The following is a 21360-nucleotide window of genomic DNA, read 5'->3' on the forward strand; positions in this document are numbered from 1 at the left end:
GCCTGTCCTCTGAAACCAGAAGAGAGAGTAATTACCTGTGCTCTGAATGGAGTAGAGAGCATGTTAGGTACATAGCTGTCTTGGTTTGAGGATGACTTTACAGAATATCAAAGCAAGATGCACTCACAGAGAGGGCTTGCAAATCACACACTCGCTTAACCGACGCTGGGGCAAGTAGGACGGCTGTCTATAGCGGAAAGTGCCACAGCTCGGTCGACTGGAACAGCTCGAAGGGTGGGCCCCTAATGGTCCTAAGGACTGTAGATGTTGGAATAGTAAGGGGACAAAGCCGGTTCAGCCTTCTAGCCACCTTCAGAAAATGAATGGCAAAGTTGTTCCGGCCTATAGACTGGCCGGCCACAGGAGCGTGGTACACTGTTAAACTACCAAGCTCTGGGGTCTAGATTAATGGTGGATGTTTTGTCTTGGTCTGAGTATTTAAAGAAATGTTGCAAGAGGAAAAATGGAGCGTATCTGAAAGAAAACAAAATTAGACTTTTTTCGCATTTCGAGGACAGAGAGCATGATTTCATACAGAAAGGCCTTAAAGGGGTCATATAATGCCATTTTTGTACAAGCTAATATGATTCTTTAGGGTCTAAATTAAAAGTTTGTAATATACTTTAATTAAAAATTCTCATTAGTATTGTAAGAAAACACAAATTTTACCTGGTCAAAAACAGCTCTGTTTTCAGCACGCCGTTTCAGTGCATGTGTCTTTAAATGTTAATGAGCTTTGCTCACCCCGCCCCTCTGTTCTGTGCGTACACAATAACCACGCGTTGTTCATTATAAACGTGGGATTATGAATTATATTGAGAACATCGTACATAGAAAACATGCCATAATGAACCCTGAGTGTAAACCTTAGACGCATTCATCGTGAAGCCTGCAGCAAGGTTTGCAAATTTCGCAAAGATTAATATAAATACTAATATAAAGGTTAATAAAACATTACACTCACATCTTCTGGAGGTTCAGCAGTAACACGTTGGTACCGATCCGTTTTTTCTCGTTTGTTAAGCTGTCTGGTGTGAAATGATTCGCGCAAACATGAAAGCACAGACGATCGAGGGGAATCCCAGTGAGGGAATCCCCGCGTCAATCCTTTGGGCATATCGCTTCAAAAACAAAACTCAGCCACTGCATCTTCAAGGCTCGGATTTAGGAACATCCAAATGACTGCTGTGTTCCTTATTACATCTAAGAACAGAACACCACAATTGCTTAGACGCCATTCTACTCCAGCATATCAACAATGGCGGACTACTATGACGACGGCTGTCACAGCTCGCTCAGGGCGGGTCTTATGTTGAAACACGGCTGTCAATCACAATAGCGGGAGGGGCAATGGATATTATGACGTCACAATATCGAACGGCTTGATTTCATAGAGGGTCAAACATATAAGGAGATTAAAACAAAACCACTGGATGGATTTTTATCATGATAGGATGGTTGTGTACAGGCACTGCCAACAGACATTTCAGTGCAATCAACTTGTAAAAGTGCATGTACCATTATATGACCCCTTTAAAAACTGCTAGATCTGCTTATTTTTTTGTCTCTTAGAAGAAGACATACACAACCCTAGTGCTACTACAGTATTGCATCAGGCAGTGCATTTTAGTGTCCCTGAGGAACAATTCCATTCATTCATTGCTATAGGGGAGGAAGAACTGTCTGAACTTGTTAAATCATCTAAATCAACAACATGTATGTTAGAGCCTATACCGACTAAGCAACTGAAAGAGGGGGAGAAATTACCCCAGGGCATGATACAAGACAACCAACCATGTCTTGTGTAAGTACACTCTCAGAATAGGTGTAGCACTGGGGCAGGACGACTGAAGTTTTAGAGCTCCGCCTAACAAATTGGATGTAGAGGCTAAAAATTAAATTTCCGTTTAGAGCAACAGAGTGTTGCTAGACCAGTCTAAATAGGGTGAGCCTCATCCTCGTATTATTGTAATATTATTCTAAGTGTAAATGGAAACCATAGCATGATTATATAAAGTCTCTTAGAAGAAAACAAGTCTCTTAGAAGAGTGTGTACAGATCCGTGAGCACTAAATAGCACACTATTAGAAACTAGAAAAAAAGTTTGTTGAGACAAACTTTAAGTTGGCTTGAGAAAGCCAGACCAGAGAGTTCGAAGAAGTTTAAATAAGTTTGAAGTTTAAATTAGTTTAAAGTTTGATAGATAGAAAGAATAGTTAAAAGAAAGAAAAATATTAGTTAGAAAGAAAGAATAGTTAGAAAGAAAAAATATTAGTTAGAAAGAAAGAAAGATTAGTTAGAAAGAAATATTAGTTAGAAAGAAAGATTAGTTATGAAGAATGGAAGATTAGTTAGAAAGACATTTGTTAGAAAGAAAGAAAGAAAGATGGATTAGTTAGAAAGAAAGAAAGAGAGAAGAAAGAAAGATTAGTTAGAAAGAAAGTAAGACTCATTCGAAAGGAAGAAAAAATTGTTAGAAAGAAAGAAAGAAAGATTAGTTAGAAAGAAAGAAAGTAAGGAAGAAAGAAGGATTAGTTAGAAAGAAAGAAAGGAAGAAAGAAGGATTCATTAGAAAAAAAGAAAGATTGGTTAGAAAGAAAGAAATATTAGTTAGAAAGAGAGAAAGAAAGATTGATTAGTTAGAAAGAAAGAGAGATAGATTAGTTAGAAAGATAGATAGATTACTTAGAAATGAAGAAAGATAGATTAGTAAGTTAGAAAGATAGATAGATTAGAAAGAAAGAAAGAAAGAAAGAAAGAAAGAAAGAAAGAAAGAAAGAAAGAAAGAAAGAAAGAAAGAAGGAAATAAAGTAAGATTCATTAGAAAGGAAGAAAGAAAAAATAGAAAGAAAGAAAGAAAAAAGAAAAAGAAAAAAGAAAGATTGATTAGTAAGAAAGAAAGAAAAAAGAAAGAAAGAAAGAAAGAAAGAAAGAAAGAAAGAAAGAAAGATTAGTTAGAAAGAAAGGAAGGAAGGAAGAAAGAAGGATTAGTTAGAAAGAAAGAAAGAAAGAAAGAAAGAAAGAAAGAAAGAAAGAAAGAAAGAAAGAAAGAAAGATTGATTAGTTAGAAAGAAAGAAATATTAGTTAGAAAGAGAGAAAGAAAGATTGATTAGTTAGAAAGAAAGAGAGATAGATTAGTTAGAAAGATAGATTAGTAAGGAAGAAATTAATATATATAAGTTAGTTAGAAAGATAGATAGATTAGTTAAAAAGAAAGATAGATTAGTTAAAAAAAAAGAAAGATAGATAGATTAGTTAGAAAGAAAGATAGATAAGTTAGTTAGAAAGATAGATTAGTAAGAAAGAAAGAAAGATAAGTTAGTTAGTTAGTTAGTTAGTTAGTTAGTTAGTTAGTTAGTTTAGTTAGTTAGAAAGATAGATTAGTTATCAAGAAAGAAAGATAAGTTAGATAGATAGATAGATAGATAGATAGATAGATAGATAGATAGATAGATAGATAGATAGATAGATAGATAGATAGATAGATAGATAGATAGATAGATAGATAAGTTAGTTAGTTAGTTAGAAAGATAGATTAGTTAAAAAGAAAGAAAGATAGATAGATAGATAGATAGATAGATAGATAGATAGATAGATAGATAGATAGATAGATAGATAGATAGATAGATAGATAGATAGATAGATAGATAGATAAGTTAATTAGAAAGATATATAGATTAGTTGAAAAGAAAGATAGATAAGTTAGTTAAAAAGAAAGACAGAAAGATTGATAAGTTAGTTAGAAAGAAAGATTAGTTATGAAGAATGGAAGATTAGTTAGAAAGAAAGACATTTGTTAGAAAGAAAGAAAGAAAGAAAGAAAGAAAGAAAGAAAGAAAGAAAGAAAGAAAGAAAGAAAGAAAGAAAGAAAGTTTAGTTAGAAAGAAAGTAAGATTCGTTCGAAAGGAAGAACAATTTGTTAGAAAGAAAGATACATTAGTTAGAAAGAAAGAAAGATAGATTAGTTAGAAAGAAAGAAAGATTAGTTAGAAAGAAAGAAAGAAAGAAAGAAAGAAAGAAAGAAAGAAAAATTAGTTAGAAGGAAAGAATGGAAGATTAGTTAGAAAGAAAGAAAGAAAGAAAGAAAGAAAGAAAGAAAGAAAGAAAGATTGATTAGTTAGGAAGAAAGAAAGAAAGAAAGAAAGAAAGAAAGAAAGAAAGAAAGAAAGAAAGAAAGAAAGAAAGAAAGAAAGAAAGAAAGAAGAAAGAAAGATTAGTTAGAAAGAAAGTAAGATTCGTTCGAAAGGAAGAAAAAATTGTTAGAAAGAAAGAAAGAAAGATTAGTTAGAAAGAAAGTAAGATTCGTTCGAAAGGAAGAAAAAATTGTTAGAAAGAAAGAAAGAAAGATTAGTTAGAAAGAAAGAAAGTAAGGAAGAAAGAAGGATTAGTTAGAAAGAAAGAAAGAAAGGAAGAAAGAAGGATTCGTTAGAAAAAAGAAAGAAAGATTGGTTAGAAAGAAAGAAATATTAGTTAGAAAGAGAGAAAGAAAGATTGATTAGTTAGAAAGAAAGAGAGATAGATTAGTTAGAAAGATAGATAGATTAGTTAGAAATGAAGAAAGATAGACTAGTAAGTTAGAAAGATAGATAGATTAGAAAGAAAGAAAGAAAGAAAGAAAGAAAGAAAGAAAGAAAGAAAGAAAGAAAGAAAGAAAGAAAGAAAGAAAGAAAGAAAGAAAAATTAGTTAGGAAGAAAGAAAGAAAGAAAGAAAGAAAGAAAGAAAGAAAGAAAGAAAGAAAGAAAGAAAGAAAGAAAGAAAGAAAGATTGGTTAGAAATAAAGTAAGATTCATTAGAAAGGAAGAAAGAAAAATTAGAAAGAAAGAAAGAAAAAAGAAAAAAAGAAAAAAGAAAGATTGATTAGTAAGAAAGAAAGATGAAAGAAAGAAAGAAAGAAAGAAAGAAAGAAAGAAAGAAAGAAAGAAAGAAAGAAAGAAAGAAAGATTAGTTAGAAAGAAAGGAAGGAAGGAAGGAAGAAAGAAGGATTAGTTAGAAAGATGGAATAGATGTTGATGCCGTTGAAATTCTGCAGCAGAGCGATGACATCTCAGATCTTTACCTAGTCTTGTGTAATTTGCATTTAGCCAAGGCTGCAAAGCCGACTCCGTGTTTCAAATATGTGAGACCTATCACTTCTGCTACTAAAGATTGCTTTATTAATAATCTTCCTGATCAGTTTCATCATCTCAGCATCCCAGATAGCTTAGAAGAACTAGATATTACAACAGAAACATTTAACTCTCTCTTTTCCAGCACTTTAGACACAGTTGCTCCGTTGCGCTTAAAGAAGATTATAGTCCAACGCCGTGGTACAACGAGCACACTCGGGCCCTTAAGAGAGCAGCCAGAAAAATGGAGCGCAACTGGAAGAAAACAAAACTAGAGGTATTTCGCATTTCATGGAAGGAGAGCTCAATTACTTACAGAGAGGCTTTAAAAGCTGCTAGATCTGCTTATTTTTCAACCCTATTAGAAGAAAATAAACATAATCCTAGGTATTTATTTGAAACGGTGGCTAAACTAACGAAAAATAAAGCTTCAGGCACCGAAGTTTCCAAGCAACACAGCAGAAATGACTTTATGAACTTCTTCACTTATAAGATTGATAATATCAGGGACAAAATTATAACTATGCAACCGTCTACTACAGTATCGCATCAGGCAGTGCATTGTAGTCTCCCTGAGGAAAAATTTGATTCATTCGTTGCTATAGGAGAGGAAGAATTTACTAAACTCATTAAATCATCTAAATCTACAACATGTATGTTAGACCCTATACCAACTAAGCTACTGAAAGAAATACTTCCAGAGGTCATAGATCCTCTTCTTAATATCATTAATTCGTCTTTGTCTCTAGGATACGTACCAAAAACCTTTAAGCTGGCTATGATTAAACCTCTTGTTAAAAAAACGCAACTTGATCCTTCAGAATTAGTCAATTACAGGCCGATCTCGAATCTACCTTTTCTGTCAAAGATATTAGAAAAGGCAGTATCCTCACAACTGTGTTCCTTTCTTGAAAGAAATGATATCTGCGAGGATTTCCAGTCAGGATTTAGACCGTACCATAGTACCGAGACAGCTCTCGTTAGAGTCACAAATGATTTGCTCTTATCATCCGATCGTGGTTGTATCTCTCTATTAGTGTTACTCGATCTTACAGTTTTTCTCAGTCGCTTTGGTGCATTTCTCATAACACTATTTACATTTGCACAACAGTTAATGCAGTTCTCAAAACAATTAGTACAAACTGCAAAACCTAGTTGATAACCTGCAAAAGCGTGTCACTTGCTCAAAATGGATAGCTCATTCCTCAAAAGCAAGTATTTATGTCAATGAATGTGTCAGTGTCATCAAGATGAAAAGTCCTGACACCATCGTTTATGAACAAGATAGTCAAATGGCTTTGTCATGTTTTCATTATGACAGTTTACTCTGTAAATGTTTTCCAATGATAAAAGTCAGATCTTGGTGACACAGTGACTACCTGAAAATGCTCAAGACAGCGCTAAATACTATTTGCACAGCCATTTGAAAAATACAGTAAAGTTAAACATTACTGTATTTATGAGGTAACTGAGTACAAGACACTGAATATGTATGTTTCACATTTTTACTGCATATGCTCTTTGCAATTCTAATTTGTTCACAGCATTGTGCAAAAGAAAAAATACACCATTATTTACAACAAACATAAACTCCCTTTGGGTAGAGCTGTGCACAACTGTACGCAATATTGCAGTACATATTGGAACTGAACATACAACATACATAGTGCTGTAATCATTCATGCACATCCAGACGTTCCTCTCTTTACAGTTTTTCTCAGTCGCTTTGGTGCATTTCTCACATCACTATTTACATTTGCACAACAGTTAGTTCAACCTCCACAACATTTAGTCATTTGTGCACATCCTAGTAGCAGTTTCTCATTCCTTCCAACAAATTGCAAATGCTTTTGGACATGCATCAGTTGCTTTCATACAACTCTCTGCTATTTGATAACATTATCATTTGCTTAAGTCATGTCAGTCAAAATTAACTATACTTGTGAATACTGAATAGTCATTCCATATAAAACTAATAGTCCTCATTTCATTGCTTGAGTCATTACATACAAAAATGTTGAACTAGTTGTCAAAATCTGTCATAAAAAAAAAAAAAAATCCTGAAAAAGTCTCCTAAATTGAACAATTTGCAATTGAGCAAGAGATGATATTCGCTGGGATGTAGATGAAATTATGTGACCAGACAGAGAGGAACGTCTGGATGTGCATGAATGATTACAGTCCTATGTATGTTGTATGTTCAGTTCCAATACAGTATATAGGCCTACTGCAATATTGTGTACAGTTGTGCACAGCTCTACCCAAAGGGAGTTTATGTTTGTTGTAAATAATGGTGTATTTTTTCTTTTGCACAATGCTGTGAAAAAAATTAGAATTGCAAAGAGCATATGCAGTAAAAATGTGAAACATACATATTCAGTGTCTTGTACTCAGTTACCTCATAAATACAGTAATGTGTAACTTTACTGTATTTTTTTCAAATGGCTGTGCAAATAGTATTTAGTGCTGTATTGAGCATTTTCAGGCAGTGTCACCAAGATCTGACTTTCATCATTGGAAAACATTTATAGAGTAAACTGTCATAATGAAAACATGTCTAAGCCATTTGACTATCTTGTTCATAAACGATGGTGTCAGGACTTTTCATTTTGATGACACTGACACATTCATTGACATAAATACTTGCTTTTGAGGAATGGGCTATCCATTTTGAGCAAGTGACACGGTTTTGCAGGTTATCAACTAGGTTTTGCAGTTTGTACTAATTGTTTTGAGAACTGCATTAACTGTTGTGCAAATGTAAATAGTGTTATGAGAAATGCACCAAAACGACTGAGAAAAACTGTAATCTACATCCCAGCGAATATCATCTCTTTCTCAATTGCAAATTGTTCAATTTAGGAGACTTTTTCAGCATTTTTTGTTGTTGTTTTATTTTTTAAATGACAGATTTTGACAACTAGTTCAACATTTTTGTATGTAATGACTCAAGCAATGAAATGAGGACTATTAGTTTTATATGGAATGACTATTCATCATTTACAAGTATAGTTAATTTTGACTGACATGACATAAGCAAATGATAATGTTATAAAACAGCAGAGAGTTGTATGAAAGCAATTGATGCATGTCCAAAAGCATTTGCAATTTGTTGGAAGGAATGAGAAACTGCTACTATGATGTGCACAAATGACTAAATGTTGTGGAGGTTGAACTAACTGTTGTGCAAATGTAAATAGTGATGTGAGAAATGCACCAAAGCGACTGAGAAAAACTGTAATGCTGCATTTGACACCATCGACCACAACGTTCTTTTAAATAGATTAGAACATTATGTTGGCATTAGTGGAATTGCACTAGCATGGTTTAAATCATACTTATCTGACCGTTATCAGTTTGTAGCAGTAAATGAAGAGATGTCTCATCTATCACAAGTTCAGTATGGCGTACCACAAGGCTCAGTACTAGGACTGCTGCTGTTCACTCTGTACATGCTACCCTTAGGAGATATCATAAGGAAACATGGCATTAGCTTTCACTGTTATGCTGATGATACTCAGCTCTATATTTCTTCAAAACCTAACGAAACTTATCAATTCACAAAATTAACGGAATGCATAGCTGAAATAAAAAATTGGATGACTCGTAATTTCCTACTTCTAAATTCTGAAAAAACAGAGTTTCTAATTATTGGACAAAAAACTTCCTCACGTAATAACCTAGAATACTGTCTAACACTTGATGGCTGCTCTGTTAAGTCTTCGTCGTCGGTTATGAACCTGGGTGTGCTCTTTGATACCAATCTTTCATTTGAAAGTCACGTGTCTAGTATCTGTAAAACTGCATATTTCCATCTTAAAAATATATCTAAATTACGTCATATGCTCTCATTGACAAATGCGGAACAATTAGTTCATGCGTTCATGACCTCAAGACTAGATTATTGTAATGCTCTACTGGGTGGTTGCCCTGCACGCTTAATAAACAAACTACAGCTGGTCCAAAACGCGGCAGCTCGAGTTCTTACTAGAACCAGGAAGTATGACCATATTAGCCCGGTTCTGTCAACACTGCACTGGCTCCCTATTAAACATCGCATAAATTTTAAAATATTGCTGATCACTTACAAAGCACTAAATGGTTTAGCTCCGCAGTACTTGAGTGAGCTCTTAACGCATTATAGTCCGTCACGTCTATTGCGATCTCAAAATTCCGGCCAGTTACTAATACCTAGAATATCAAAATCCTTTTCCTATTTAGCACCAAAACTCTGGAACAGTCTTCCTACCATTGTCCGGGAAGCAGACACACTCTGTCAGTTCAAAGCCAGATTAAAGACACATCTCTTTGACCTAGCTTTCACATAATACATTATAGACTTCTATAATTTAATGTTAGGCTGCATATATTAGGTCAGCCGGAACCGGGAACACTTCCCAAAAATCCTGATGTACTTGTTACATCATGAGAAGAATGGCATCTACGCTAATTTTAGTGTCTGTGTTTATCCCGAGGTTTTCCTGCAGCCTGCCGGATCCAGGCCGTATCCAGATCTGACGAAGGACCTTCGCCTGGACCAATGACAATGCAGTGCTGAAGTGCCAACTTGTCTCTCCCTATGGAGGATCCCACTACCACTATACAGATAAGGCGTTGTCGGGAAAATTCGTTTCACGTTCCTACCCAAAGCAACAAAATAAAATAAAATTCTTTATCAAAATTTATAAGGAAAGACAAGTACTTTGTTTAGGCTTGGCTTGTAGGGAATTCCTAACCTGCGTATATTCAAACGAACATAACTATAGAACCCATTCTAAATGCGCATGTGAACGCCATCAGCGTTTCTCACAGGTTGGCTTTTAAAGTCTGTGTAGAGGGAATGGTGTTGTCTTAGCGGCTACATTGCTTGATCGTTGCGACGGAAGCAAATCAATCAAAACTAACTTTAGATGGAAATAACTTAACTCTGCTGTAAAGCCGAAACAATCTCTGTTACCTTAAATTATACGCTTATCTCTGTAAAGCTGCTTTGAGACAATCTACATTGTTAAAAGCGCTATATAAATGAAGATGGCTTGACTTGACTTGACTAGTGGTTATTCACTGTGCGTGTGCATCAAATTTGTAGTGGTTTTTGTTGTTGCTATTACTTAATCTGCCCAACTTGACTCTTTTTATACACCCGCTCATGGACAAACCTGGCAACCCGCTTCCTGTTTTATTACTATGCCCATATTTGGACTGTGCTTCCTCCCCTGCTAATGTGATGAAATTAGTTTATTAGAACTCGTTATAATGCTCCACCTTTCTACCCATATTTGGGCGATACTTCCTGTCATTGAGTAATTTTATTATTGCCTCTGCCTTGCTGCTGATGATTTAAATTAGCGACTAATTGTTTACCAGCTGGCCATGCATGGGTTGAAGGAAGATAAAAACTGGTCCTTTGGAAGAGAAAGAGGTCTTGCTTGGTGGTGGTTGATTGGTTGCCATTGTGTTCAATGCATACTCCTGCTCTGTAACTGAAGTCCAGGTTCCCAGGCCTCTCTGCTTGAACACTGGTGTACTGCAGTTGGATTTTCTCAACACTCTCTATTGTTGCCTGAAGGGCTGTAACTATATTTTACTACCACACAGTGTGAATGCGTGTTTTTCTGCTATCTGTGGTGTCGGTGTTCATTGTGGTTGCTTTTGCTCCATTTTCCAACAGGCAGCCTTAGTGTGCAGATTGTCATTATACCATGGAGCAGTGCGAGCAAAAGTAACCTTGCGTGACCTCAGGGGAACAAAGGTATCTAGATTAACAGCAAGAGCGTTATTCAGCTGTGAGACTTTCTCCTCCAAAGATTCGAAGTGCAGATCATTGAAAGTGAAATCAAGAGAATTCGAAAATACTGTCTGATCAATAGACTTCCACTTCCGCAATGTTGGAAGATGGAAGCAACACAAGAACTGTCCTCCTGCAACATGCAAAAACATGCCATTGTGAGGTCTGGTGTAGGGTTAGGGTTAGACCGCTAGGAGGCGCCTTCTGGCCCATATCTATCTGCGTCTCATATTGACGCTAAAGGGTGCCGTGTGCGTTGGATGTAGACGAAATGTCAAAAGCGTCAGTATATGACGCCTTGGGATGAGATCGGGCTGAAATAGCACACTATTAGAAATAAGCAAGCATGGTGTAACATCTAAAGTTAAAGGTGAACTAAGTAACTTTTTTACCTTAACCGAACAGCTTTGGAGTCATTGTAATGGTTATATTACTGATTTCGGGTTGAATGGTGGTCGTCTCGCACCCCCCTGGTGCCTGTGAGCCGCAAAACCACCCTTGCAACTTTGGGCCGGCGGGCCGCCGGCCTCGGTGTTAGGAAGTATCGTGTGATATCAGGTCTCGCGAGGTAACGAATTGCTTTACGGCACTGCACGCGTACACGCCCCCATCCATCCAGTATCCGGCTAGCTATAAGAACAAGGTAACGCAAGATATTGAGTTCTTCAAGTTTTCGTAATGGCTGAACATGTAAAAAAGAAGCAGAAAGCTAGAAAATCTTTGTCAGAGGACCAAAGAAAGGGGAAACGGGAGACTGACCTAGCGTGAAGTCAGACTAGAGTTAATATTGGACCGGCTTTTTCAGAATGGAGAGAACTGAAAGAAACCGAAACCGGCAAAACCGATGCTGACCTGCCCTTCTTGCTGTTGCACATGTATCTTTAGAATAAACTGTTTAATGTTTGTATTTCTTGTAATTGTGACCTCAGGATGTTTGCTATTGTCTGTTTAGGTTTTTATTATGGTCGCTGTCTGTTACGGGCTTACTAGTACGCTAGATACTGTAACTTAGATGTTAGCATTTTCATTAGTAAACAAACGTGTTTGTTTTCTGTAGTGTTTTCTCCGTTCCTCTATCAGGTTTTATTTGTGTTACTGAGATCGCCTATAAATCGATATGAAATTCTTCAAATTATGCTTTAGCTTGCCGTCTGCCTCAGAATTAATAACGTTATGTTGCATGTTCACAGATCTATGTTAGGATGCTAGCTAGCAATACAACTTATGAAATTTCAAACCAAACGTTTTGGACGAATAAATTATAGCCTTATACCATAGTACACGTATTCTTGCAAAATAAATAAACAAACTAGGCTACGTGTTTGACTTTGTTTGGTCAATCGTTATGATGGACAACTCGGATCACCGTCAAAATGATAAAAGAATGTGTAACATTTATTTTGATAATGCATAACCTAAGTAGCTATAGTCTAAACTAAAAATAAATAAATAGCGGAGATATTTCTTATAGTATTGTTTTTGCCATAATGTTACTGACGTTTGGCAACACTGTAAAAATATACACTATCTCAACATTTATATGATTCTTGTGAGAATCATACATAGCCTACTTCAGTTGACATGGCTCCGTTTGTTCGCCGGCTTCTCTGAAAACAAATGCACATGGCCTGAGCGAGATGGGAGGGGGGATAGTTGACAACGAGTTTACGACAGTTTTCTCAAAAATATATATACTCCGAAACTGTAGGGGGGGGCTCGAGAGAGAAACCTGCGAGAAAACAGCCAGTCTTACTGAGCGCTGCTTTAATTGCCTCTGTCTAATGACCAAGACCGACGAGTTTGTGATTTATATATTCCGTATCTCCGGCTTGTGCGAGACTCGGAAGTGTTATAGTAATCCGAATGTGAGTGATTTCAATAAAGAGTTAAATAGAATAATCAAGCGTGTAGATAAATTATTATATAAATGGTCAATAACTAATTAGCATCCTCACTTAAATTCGAGGTTGTGATAAAATGGATAATTTAATTGGAATTATTACTTTGCCACACTGAAAAGACCGAACACACAGGACTGAACAGCCCCTACATCAGGGAACGACAACTGGCGGCCCGCGGGCCAAAAGTGGCCCACCAACAATATTTTCTGGCCCGCCGGATTATTTTGGAAGTTCTAAATGCTGCACAAAACTCTTCCATACTTGAGAAAAGCCATAGTCGCATACTGTGTGAAACACCCATAGGTGGAATCATGCGGCGCGGGATTACATTTTAAAGTATAGCGGTGCGTTTACACTGGACGCGAATAGCGCGTCAAATTCGCGCCTGCCGCATCTAGTTATAGGCTACTTGATCACTTTGTGTCCATTCGCGCATTAAAAGACGGTAGCGGTCAGAACTCTGGTGTAGGCTACTTTGGACGGAGCGGGTGGTCTGACTGACAAAAGCCCACTCCCGACATCTTTTGACAGGGTATCCGCACTTAATTCTGACCACCTGTACACCTCTGAGGAGCTGTTTGGTAGGCTACTGAAACCATTGTCAGTCAACAACATTCTTTTTTTTGCAAGCATGTTTGAAATAGTTTGGCAGAAAAAAAGCCTACTTCATTTGTCAGTAGGGCAATATGATTTTTATGTTGCTTAGAAATTTGAGTGATAGGCTTTGTCCGATTTAATTTATGTTATTTATATTTCATAATTTTTTTCTGTGGCATTTTTTTTCTCTGCTGACAGTATAATGTTACAATAGCCTAATATTTATATTGACACGAACACAATTTTTGTATAGCATTTATTATAGGCTACTTAATCTCATTCTTTCTGTTAGAGACATTTGAATGTGAGATTATGGAAACGAGATCTAAATTTTGCGGACCCGTCAGGTCGGGAAATAAAGCGGGTGAACACCGAGTGTATTTAAAGCGGTTGCTGACTAGAACCTTGCGGGAGCGGGATGGAAACAAAACAGTCCCACATAGACCTCCTTAAACCTTAGGTGTGTATGAGTGTGTCCTGAATAAATAATGATAATAAAAAAGGAATAATAAAGTTCAAAAGTCGGACTGTAAGCGAATGAGGTATGATAGCTATTCACACCTTTATTAAAATAGCTGTAATCTGTTACCACAAAAGTATTTGATCTGTTTAAAATGATTTCCTTGATATATGCCTAAGGTGTTAAATTAAAAATCAAAATTAAAATTTGTCTAATCCAGTAATTCCTTTTTTCTATTTTTGATCTGAGCACAATCAGAAAATCAGAAAACCCATCGTTATTCGTTTTTTCATTTTAGTTCAGGAAATAAATAATGTAAAAACAAGTCGTTTTTCATCTTTTTATTCTTGGTTTTAATTTGAAACAAGTAATAAAAACTCGGTGAGTGTTTTAGCACAATTTTCTAACCTCATGGGATAACAACACTAAGAGATGGTAAATCTTTTCCTGGATTTTTTTTTTTTTGCGTTCCCGAGATTAGACCTTCCTTAACATAATGCCGAAAACCCGAAGTCTCTAGGTGGTCTGGTTGAGGAGTAGATAGAAGTGCAAGATTGGTGCGCACAGACGCACAGAACAGAAATCACGAGTTAACAAGCGCAATTTTGTCCGGTGGAAAATTGTGCTAAAAACGATTGAACGAATGATCCACGGACGGTGACGGACCCATCATATTCCGCGATTATAGGCATAAGAGTATTTAATTTGTATCCATAGGCCTACTCTGTGTAGCTGGCCCACTATCTACTGGCTAAAAAAAATATTGGCCCACGGCCAAAGCTACTCGCCGAACCCTGCCCTACATACAGTTTAAACATATTTTACCGTAAATTGTACACTGGGGTTTTAGTACTTTCTGGGTCCTTCTTGTCTATTCTGCGGAAGGAGTACTGGGGAGCACACGAGTCAATATCCAGGTCACAATCCCACTGGATTTGCACTGCCATTATTCCCCCCTGAGCACAGAAAACACTTAAAGATGTCAGTCAGTTCTACAGCAGTGCACCAACAAAACACATATTCATCAACAGAGTATCTTAAGGGGATTAAAGCTTATTCATGATAAGATCAATGTCAAATAAAAAATAAAATTAGTTTCTGACATAGACTGCCATGGTCTGAAAATCCTCTCCAGCTTCTTCAAAAATATCTTTGATTCTGAAAATTGGGCAGTTAGGGTCAGTATTCCTGTTGAACACACAGTTTGCCAAATAGGAGCGGCTCATGTTTGGTAGGATATTCCTTCTGCAAGAAATAAAGAAATAAGCAACACTAAATTAACTCACTTTATTAAGTAAAATGTATATGTTTGATTTGCAGCTCTTCTGTTGCACATTTGTAGTTAAAATACAAAAAAATTGGTGCTGAAATATGTGTTAGATAAAGACAATCTCTTTGATGATGAACAAAGATGAACATACTTGTTGAAGTTAAATTTGGTGAATTGAATATTATTCTTTATGAGTATCGTGAAGTTTTCAGCATCTGCCAGGAGAGCTGGACTGAAATATCAAGGCAAAAAACATAAATATTATGAATAACTTTACTGCTAAAACTAAGAAATAAGTTTCAACGTGTATTTTTTTTAGTTTGAGATGGTGAGTGGTGGGAGTTTTACTTCGGAGGTTCGACTTTCTTCTCCAGAGGACACCAGGCCAGCACCTCACATGTCTTCACTGAGTCTGAGAAATCGACACATCTACCTGTCTGAACACCTAAAACAGAGAGGCATGTCTTAATAGTCAGTACTGCATGGATTTCAAGTCACAAAACTTAATATTTTGTATGCAGTGTACAGATTGAGCCATACCATTCCCTCGAGCATCTTTAAAGCCTTTGGTGCAGTTCATGTCAGATGTGCAAATGGATTTCAGGGTTGGATACTAAATGAAATTAAAATGAATACCAAGTAATGTAATACAAAGAATTCATAAATGTAATACTAAGACGGGTAAATGTCAAATCAGTTGATTTAGTTTTAAAATAAATTAACAGCCAAATCTTTTATGGTCATTCAATAAGTTGAATGACATTGATATAATGTTATATATTATTCGGAATTTGTTTTGAGATGTAATTTTAGTTGTGTTTGTGCCTGTGTCTAAATGGAAGCTCAAAGAAGAGGAAAGATTAAACAGAGAGCACACTTTCTTCATGTCTCACCTCTGCACATTTTGACAGTGTTTGGTTTGGTGTGAGGATCATGTTGGTCATTAGGAAGAAAGAACTGTCCTCCTGCAACATGCAAAACATGTGAATGTGGTCAGTGACACCTGAAATAGTTCCTCATGAGTATAAGATGTCTATAGGCATGTTGATAGAATGTCAGACTGTCAGAATCCCAGACTGCATACATGTTGGCCAGTAGAATGTTCAGCGAATCCAACAAAGAGTAGAAAGACATTTTATCCCATAAAACTCATCTTTGATCACCAAAATGACATATTTATACGTAAATCCTGTGAAAAAAAAAAAATGTCTTCAAGCATTAAAATAGCTTGAATGTAACTCGACACCCTTACTTGATTTAGTATACGCGGATCTATGAATATGCTAATTGGTCCCGCCTCAACTCACTCACACCAGTGACGCAAGTTTACCAGTGACGCATGTTTAAAGGGTAACTAAACCCCTGTTCAGAGCCTGACTCCACCCAGAGGGAACCACAACTTTCAATAAGAAAATTCAACTGCAGTAGCCACCGTTCAACCTGAAGGGGGCAGCACTCATACGTTGTTACACCATATTTTGTAGAATTAAAACACTTTAAACACAAATGTCAAAAAAATTACAAATTTAGCAGGTAGGGTGGTTGAGATGGGAAGTGTACCTTTAAGGTCTGCTCATTGGCACTGCTTATTTGGATCAGGTGGGGTAAGTGACGCGTCCCTTTAAATGTGTTCTGAGACATGAAAAAACATTAATGCGGTGTGAGTTGAAGAATGAGCCTTTTGGTGTATTGGCTGTGTAAACGGGAGAACCTCGGTCTGGTGTCTGCATGTATGGTGACTAGTAAATGGTAGCAGCAGTTACGGGTCTATAGAAACTTGCTCATATAATAGCGAGTAGTGATTCTATACGGGTTTGCAGAAACAAGCAACACTGGGAAGAGTGCACAGCTATTAGTCATCCACACCGTTTAACTTTATTGTTACGGGGCATATAGCTCTAATTCATCTAGGCTGGTGTCCAAAGAAAAATGAGGATTGCCTTCGTCTGTCACTAGCCACTGTTTTTCCTGGGTTTAATCATTCTGTTTTACTTTTTATTTCTTTGGATGTTTGTGTGTGTGTCTTGGGGATCTGCTACCATTGTTCTGTGATGACCTGGACCTAGCATGGAGTCTTGCTTGTGGAATCTAAATGTTTGGTTTGTTTTGTTTCTCTGTTTGGCAATCATCATATTCCAATATTCGGCCTATGGGCATTGTGCAATATCTCTTTTGGGGACAGTGTCTATTTTGCAATGTTCACAAGTGTGAAGTGTGAAATGATGTGTTAGTGTATGCACGGCCGATTTGGTTTGAAGTGTCTCTTGCAGTGTTGGAGTGTGTGTATGTGAACCGTATCTATTTATTCGACTTTATTCACTGTAGACTTGATATTGTTAGACTCATATCCTGTACCTCATTTACTATGAGACTTTTATTCACTGTGATTTATTTATTGTAGAATTGTTCACTGTTACCTACGGGGCACATTTGTTGCTCTGATTGCCAATCAGTATATTGTCTAGTGTTTAATAAAATTATATTTGATTACATCAGTCCCATTTCTGTGCCTTCATTGGATACAACCTGCCTAAATAGTTTAAAGGGGAGCGCTGTTTGGGTTTTCTAGTTTAGATATCCAAATTGTGTGTGGAGTGCCCCCTAGGGGTCACACAAACATGCCAAATATTAAAAATAAAAGGATTACAATGTAAAAGATTAATATTGTGTACATAAAGATATGGTGGAATCCGGCTTGCTCCATATGGTCTGCTTGTGCGCTTTTACCTTGTGCACGAGCAGATCCGTTTGCGCTCTGGAAACGCGTTCAGTCTTTCTGCTTGCAAATTCCATTAAGTAAATAGCGAATCTGCCACTTCGGAACGTAACCTGGTCTCGGCCAGAGAGTGACATTACAATCACCAGGTCCGAAACAGATGCAATCATCGTTCACCGAAAACGCATGTAAGTCTCCAATGCGCTTCACAGAGGCGCGAGTAAGAAGCAAGGCTGTCATCAGGGAAAGCTCCTTAACCGCAATCGAAGCTAAGGGCTCGAACGGTGGTAGAGATAGAGCCCTCAAAACTAGAGCTAGATCCCACGGCGACACGGAGGGCGGCCGTGAAGGACACAATCTCCTTGCTCCCCTGAGAAAACTGATTACCAGAGCATGCTTACCGATCGATTGCCCGTCAACCCGGGAACGAAAAGCAGTAATAGCGGCCACATACACCTTCAGCGTGGATGGCAAACTCCCACAATCCATTCTGTGCTGTAGAAAGCGCAAAACATCCGACACAGAACAGGTCCCTGGGTCAATACCAATGTCCTGGCACCATTTTGTGAAAACTCCCCAATTCAGAGCGCAGAGGCGCCTGGTAGAAGGCGCACGCGCCTCTGTAAGTGTGCTCAGCACTCGTGAGTGCAGAGCTTCCCGCTCATTTAGGGTCCCCGCAACGGCCACACATGAAGGTTCCACAGCTCGGGGTTGGGGTGCCATATCGTGCCGTTCGCCTGAGACAGCAGGTCCTTCCTGAGGGGGATTTGCCATGGGGGAGCCTCCACTAACTCTCTCAAGTCCGCGAACCAGGGCTGATTTGGCCAGTTTGGGGCCACGAGTATCACTGATGCTCTCTCCTCCCTGATTTTGCACAACACCATAGGCAGAATCTTCACCGGAGGGAACGCGTAAAGCCTGACTTCCGGCCAACACGATGTCAGAGCATCTCCCGACAGCGGGGAGTGAGATAGCGAGAAGAACATCTGACAGTGCGTGTTTTCGCTTGTGGCAAACAGATCCACTTCCGCCCTCCCGAATCGATCCCAAATCATTTGATCTGATCCTGGGTGAAGCCTCCACTCTCCTTAAGGAATCCCGTTCCTCAAAAGCATGTCTGCTCCACGGTTCAGGATACCAGGGATGTGTTCCACGGTCTCAGTGTGCTGACGCAACTGTGAGTGACCGTAATGCGCTTGTGGCCCGAAGACCACGACCCTCGGCGGAACTCGAGTTTTCAGCCAAAACTGCAGCGGCCGCATATCCAGCAGACTCAGATGGCACACTGAAGAAGCTGCCGCCATCAGTCCCAGAAGCCTCTGAAATTCCCTCAGTGAAACAGACCTGCCCGGTCTGAAACGGCACAGAGTCGATGAGATTGACTTTATGCGCTCTTGAGAGAGATGGACTCACATCGCCATCGAGTCCAAACATACTCCCAGATATGTTATAGTCCAACTCGGTAAAAACACGCTCTTCTGCATATTCACAAGCAGTCCCAGCGTATTCAAATGGCGAAGCAGTGTTACCACGTGACTGATTAGCACATCTCTTGAGTGGGCTAAAATCAGCCAATCGTCCAGATAATGCGCATTCCGCTCGATCTGAGGGGAGAAAGCGCTGCGTCCACACACTTTGAAAAGGTGCGGGGGGGCAGGGTCAGGCCGAACGGAAGCACTGAATACTGATAAGCCGTGCCTTCGAAAGAAAATCTCAGGAAGCGCCTGTGGCGCGTCGCTATTTGAATATGAAAGTACACGTCTTTTAGATCCACTTAGCTGAACTAGTCCCTGGGCCGTATCTGTGCCAAAATCTGTTTCAGTGTTGTCATTCTGAACGCGTGCTTGTGAAGTGCTAGGTTGATGGGTCTCAGGTCCAGAATCAGACGGAGTCCTCCATCCTTCTTTGGCACCACGAAGTAACGGCTGTAAAACCCGTTTTCCTGCTCGCTCGGAGGGGCACGCTCTAGCACTCCTTTCTCGAGCAGACTGAGAACTTCCTGTCTCAGAATGGGAAGGTTTTGAGGCAAAGTCAATGACGGGACCACGCCATTGAAGCGGGGAGGTCTGCATTTGAACTTGAGAGAATATTCGTGCTGAATTATTCCCAGTATCCACAGTGAAACGCCCGGGATAGCCCTCCACGCTTCCAGGAAGCGACACAGCGGACGTGTTAGCTCTACGGCCACTGTAGCCACTGATGGCGTGTTTTGTCGGGAGGGCGGCTCGCGGCGGGCATTGTGTGGTGTTGGCACTCTCGCGCCCTGTGTACACCCACTCACTCGCCCTGACACAGTGTTGGGTGCAAGAGGAAGAAAAAGCTCTTTTTGTGAATGGATACATGTTTTTATTGTGGAACTCACACAAACAGCATTTAAACACACATAGCAATCATCGCCCGTAGGAACATGGGGGACATGATGCACTTGAACATGGCGCTTGGGGGTGGGGCCTCCAGCACACTCTCTCTTCCTCTTTATCGGTCCTTCAGGAAGGCGGCTTGGTAGCCGAGGATGGCGTGCTGGCTCTCTCGCGGTGCGGGCTCCTCTTCTGACCTTGACGTTTCCTTCCAGGCCCTGACCACTGCTTGTTTCAGCCGAAACAAGCGTCCTGTTCGGGACGGGGCGCCACGGAGGGCTGTCTAGCCAGTCCTTGAGCCTGGCGGGGTGCAGAAGAAGAGCGGGACCTCGCAGATGATGACTGGAGTGAGCGAGGGGGCATCATATGGCTCATCGCTTTGGCGCGCTTCTGCATCTCGGAGAAATGCTCTGTGACCGACTCCACGGCGTCACCAAAGAGGCCGGAGGGAGTGACTGGAACGTTTAAGAGCATCTTGCGGTCTGCGTCCTTCAGGTCAGCTAGAACTAGCTCTCTAAAAATATGGGCTCAGTTTAGGTCACACTTTAAGCAAAAACAAGCACTTTACTTGTTACCCATTACTTCCAATCCATTGTTTTCACCATCCTTAATTGATAATGCATTTCAGGCATGATTTAGAAAGGGACTCAGGTGTGTAAGAGATTTTTTTCAAGGCGGTAGTTTTATCTCGTTCGAACATATGATTAAAGCATTTGGTATTCCTAAATCAAATTTTTATAGATATCTGCAGGTGCGAAGTCTAGTGAAAAAATATTTCAATACCCTTTCGGCCCCTCCTCCTCATTGTTGGATTGAGGAGCTCTTTGACTTGAGTATATCTGAGCGAGGTCTGATATCAACAGTATACAGTCTGATTCAAAGAGCGGCCTATCCATCTTTAGATTTTTTAAAGAAATAGTGGGAAGAGGATTTGGGAAGTGTAGTCACAGAAACAGTCTAGCAATCAGCCATTAGGAGAATTCATTCAACATCTTTTTGTGTCAGACATGGACTACTGCAATTTACAGTAAGATAATCCATAGGCTACACTTTTCTAGAAGTAAACTGGCAAGAATATTCCCAGAAATAGACCCAACATGTTCTAGATGTCACTTTGGGTCATATGCTTTGGACATGCCCAGTTCTAGGACCATTCTGGTCTGC

The 21360-nt window shown here is 38.8% G+C and overlaps 1 protein-coding gene across 1 annotated transcript in view; it reads right to left on the reverse strand.

Annotated features, from left to right (window-relative positions):
• LOC308693394 (P2X purinoceptor 4a-like) overlaps positions 1-21360 on the reverse strand; it is a 42976-nt gene that overhangs the window by 11793 nt on the left and 9823 nt on the right. The window contains exons 3-8 of the mRNA XM_081370280.1: positions 16017-16088; positions 15664-15736; positions 15472-15568; positions 15275-15355; positions 14957-15098; positions 14679-14809 (exon numbers count right to left, since the gene is read on the reverse strand). Of these exons, the coding sequence (XP_081226406.1) occupies positions 14679-14809; positions 14957-15098; positions 15275-15355; positions 15472-15568; positions 15664-15736; positions 16017-16088 (596 nt within the window). The remainder of the gene's footprint in view (positions 1-14678; positions 14810-14956; positions 15099-15274; positions 15356-15471; positions 15569-15663; positions 15737-16016; positions 16089-21360) is intronic.

Source organism: Scardinius erythrophthalmus (assembly GCF_964197995.2).
Source record: "Scardinius erythrophthalmus genome assembly, chromosome: 7".
Taxonomy (NCBI): Eukaryota; Metazoa; Chordata; class Actinopteri; order Cypriniformes; family Leuciscidae; genus Scardinius; species Scardinius erythrophthalmus.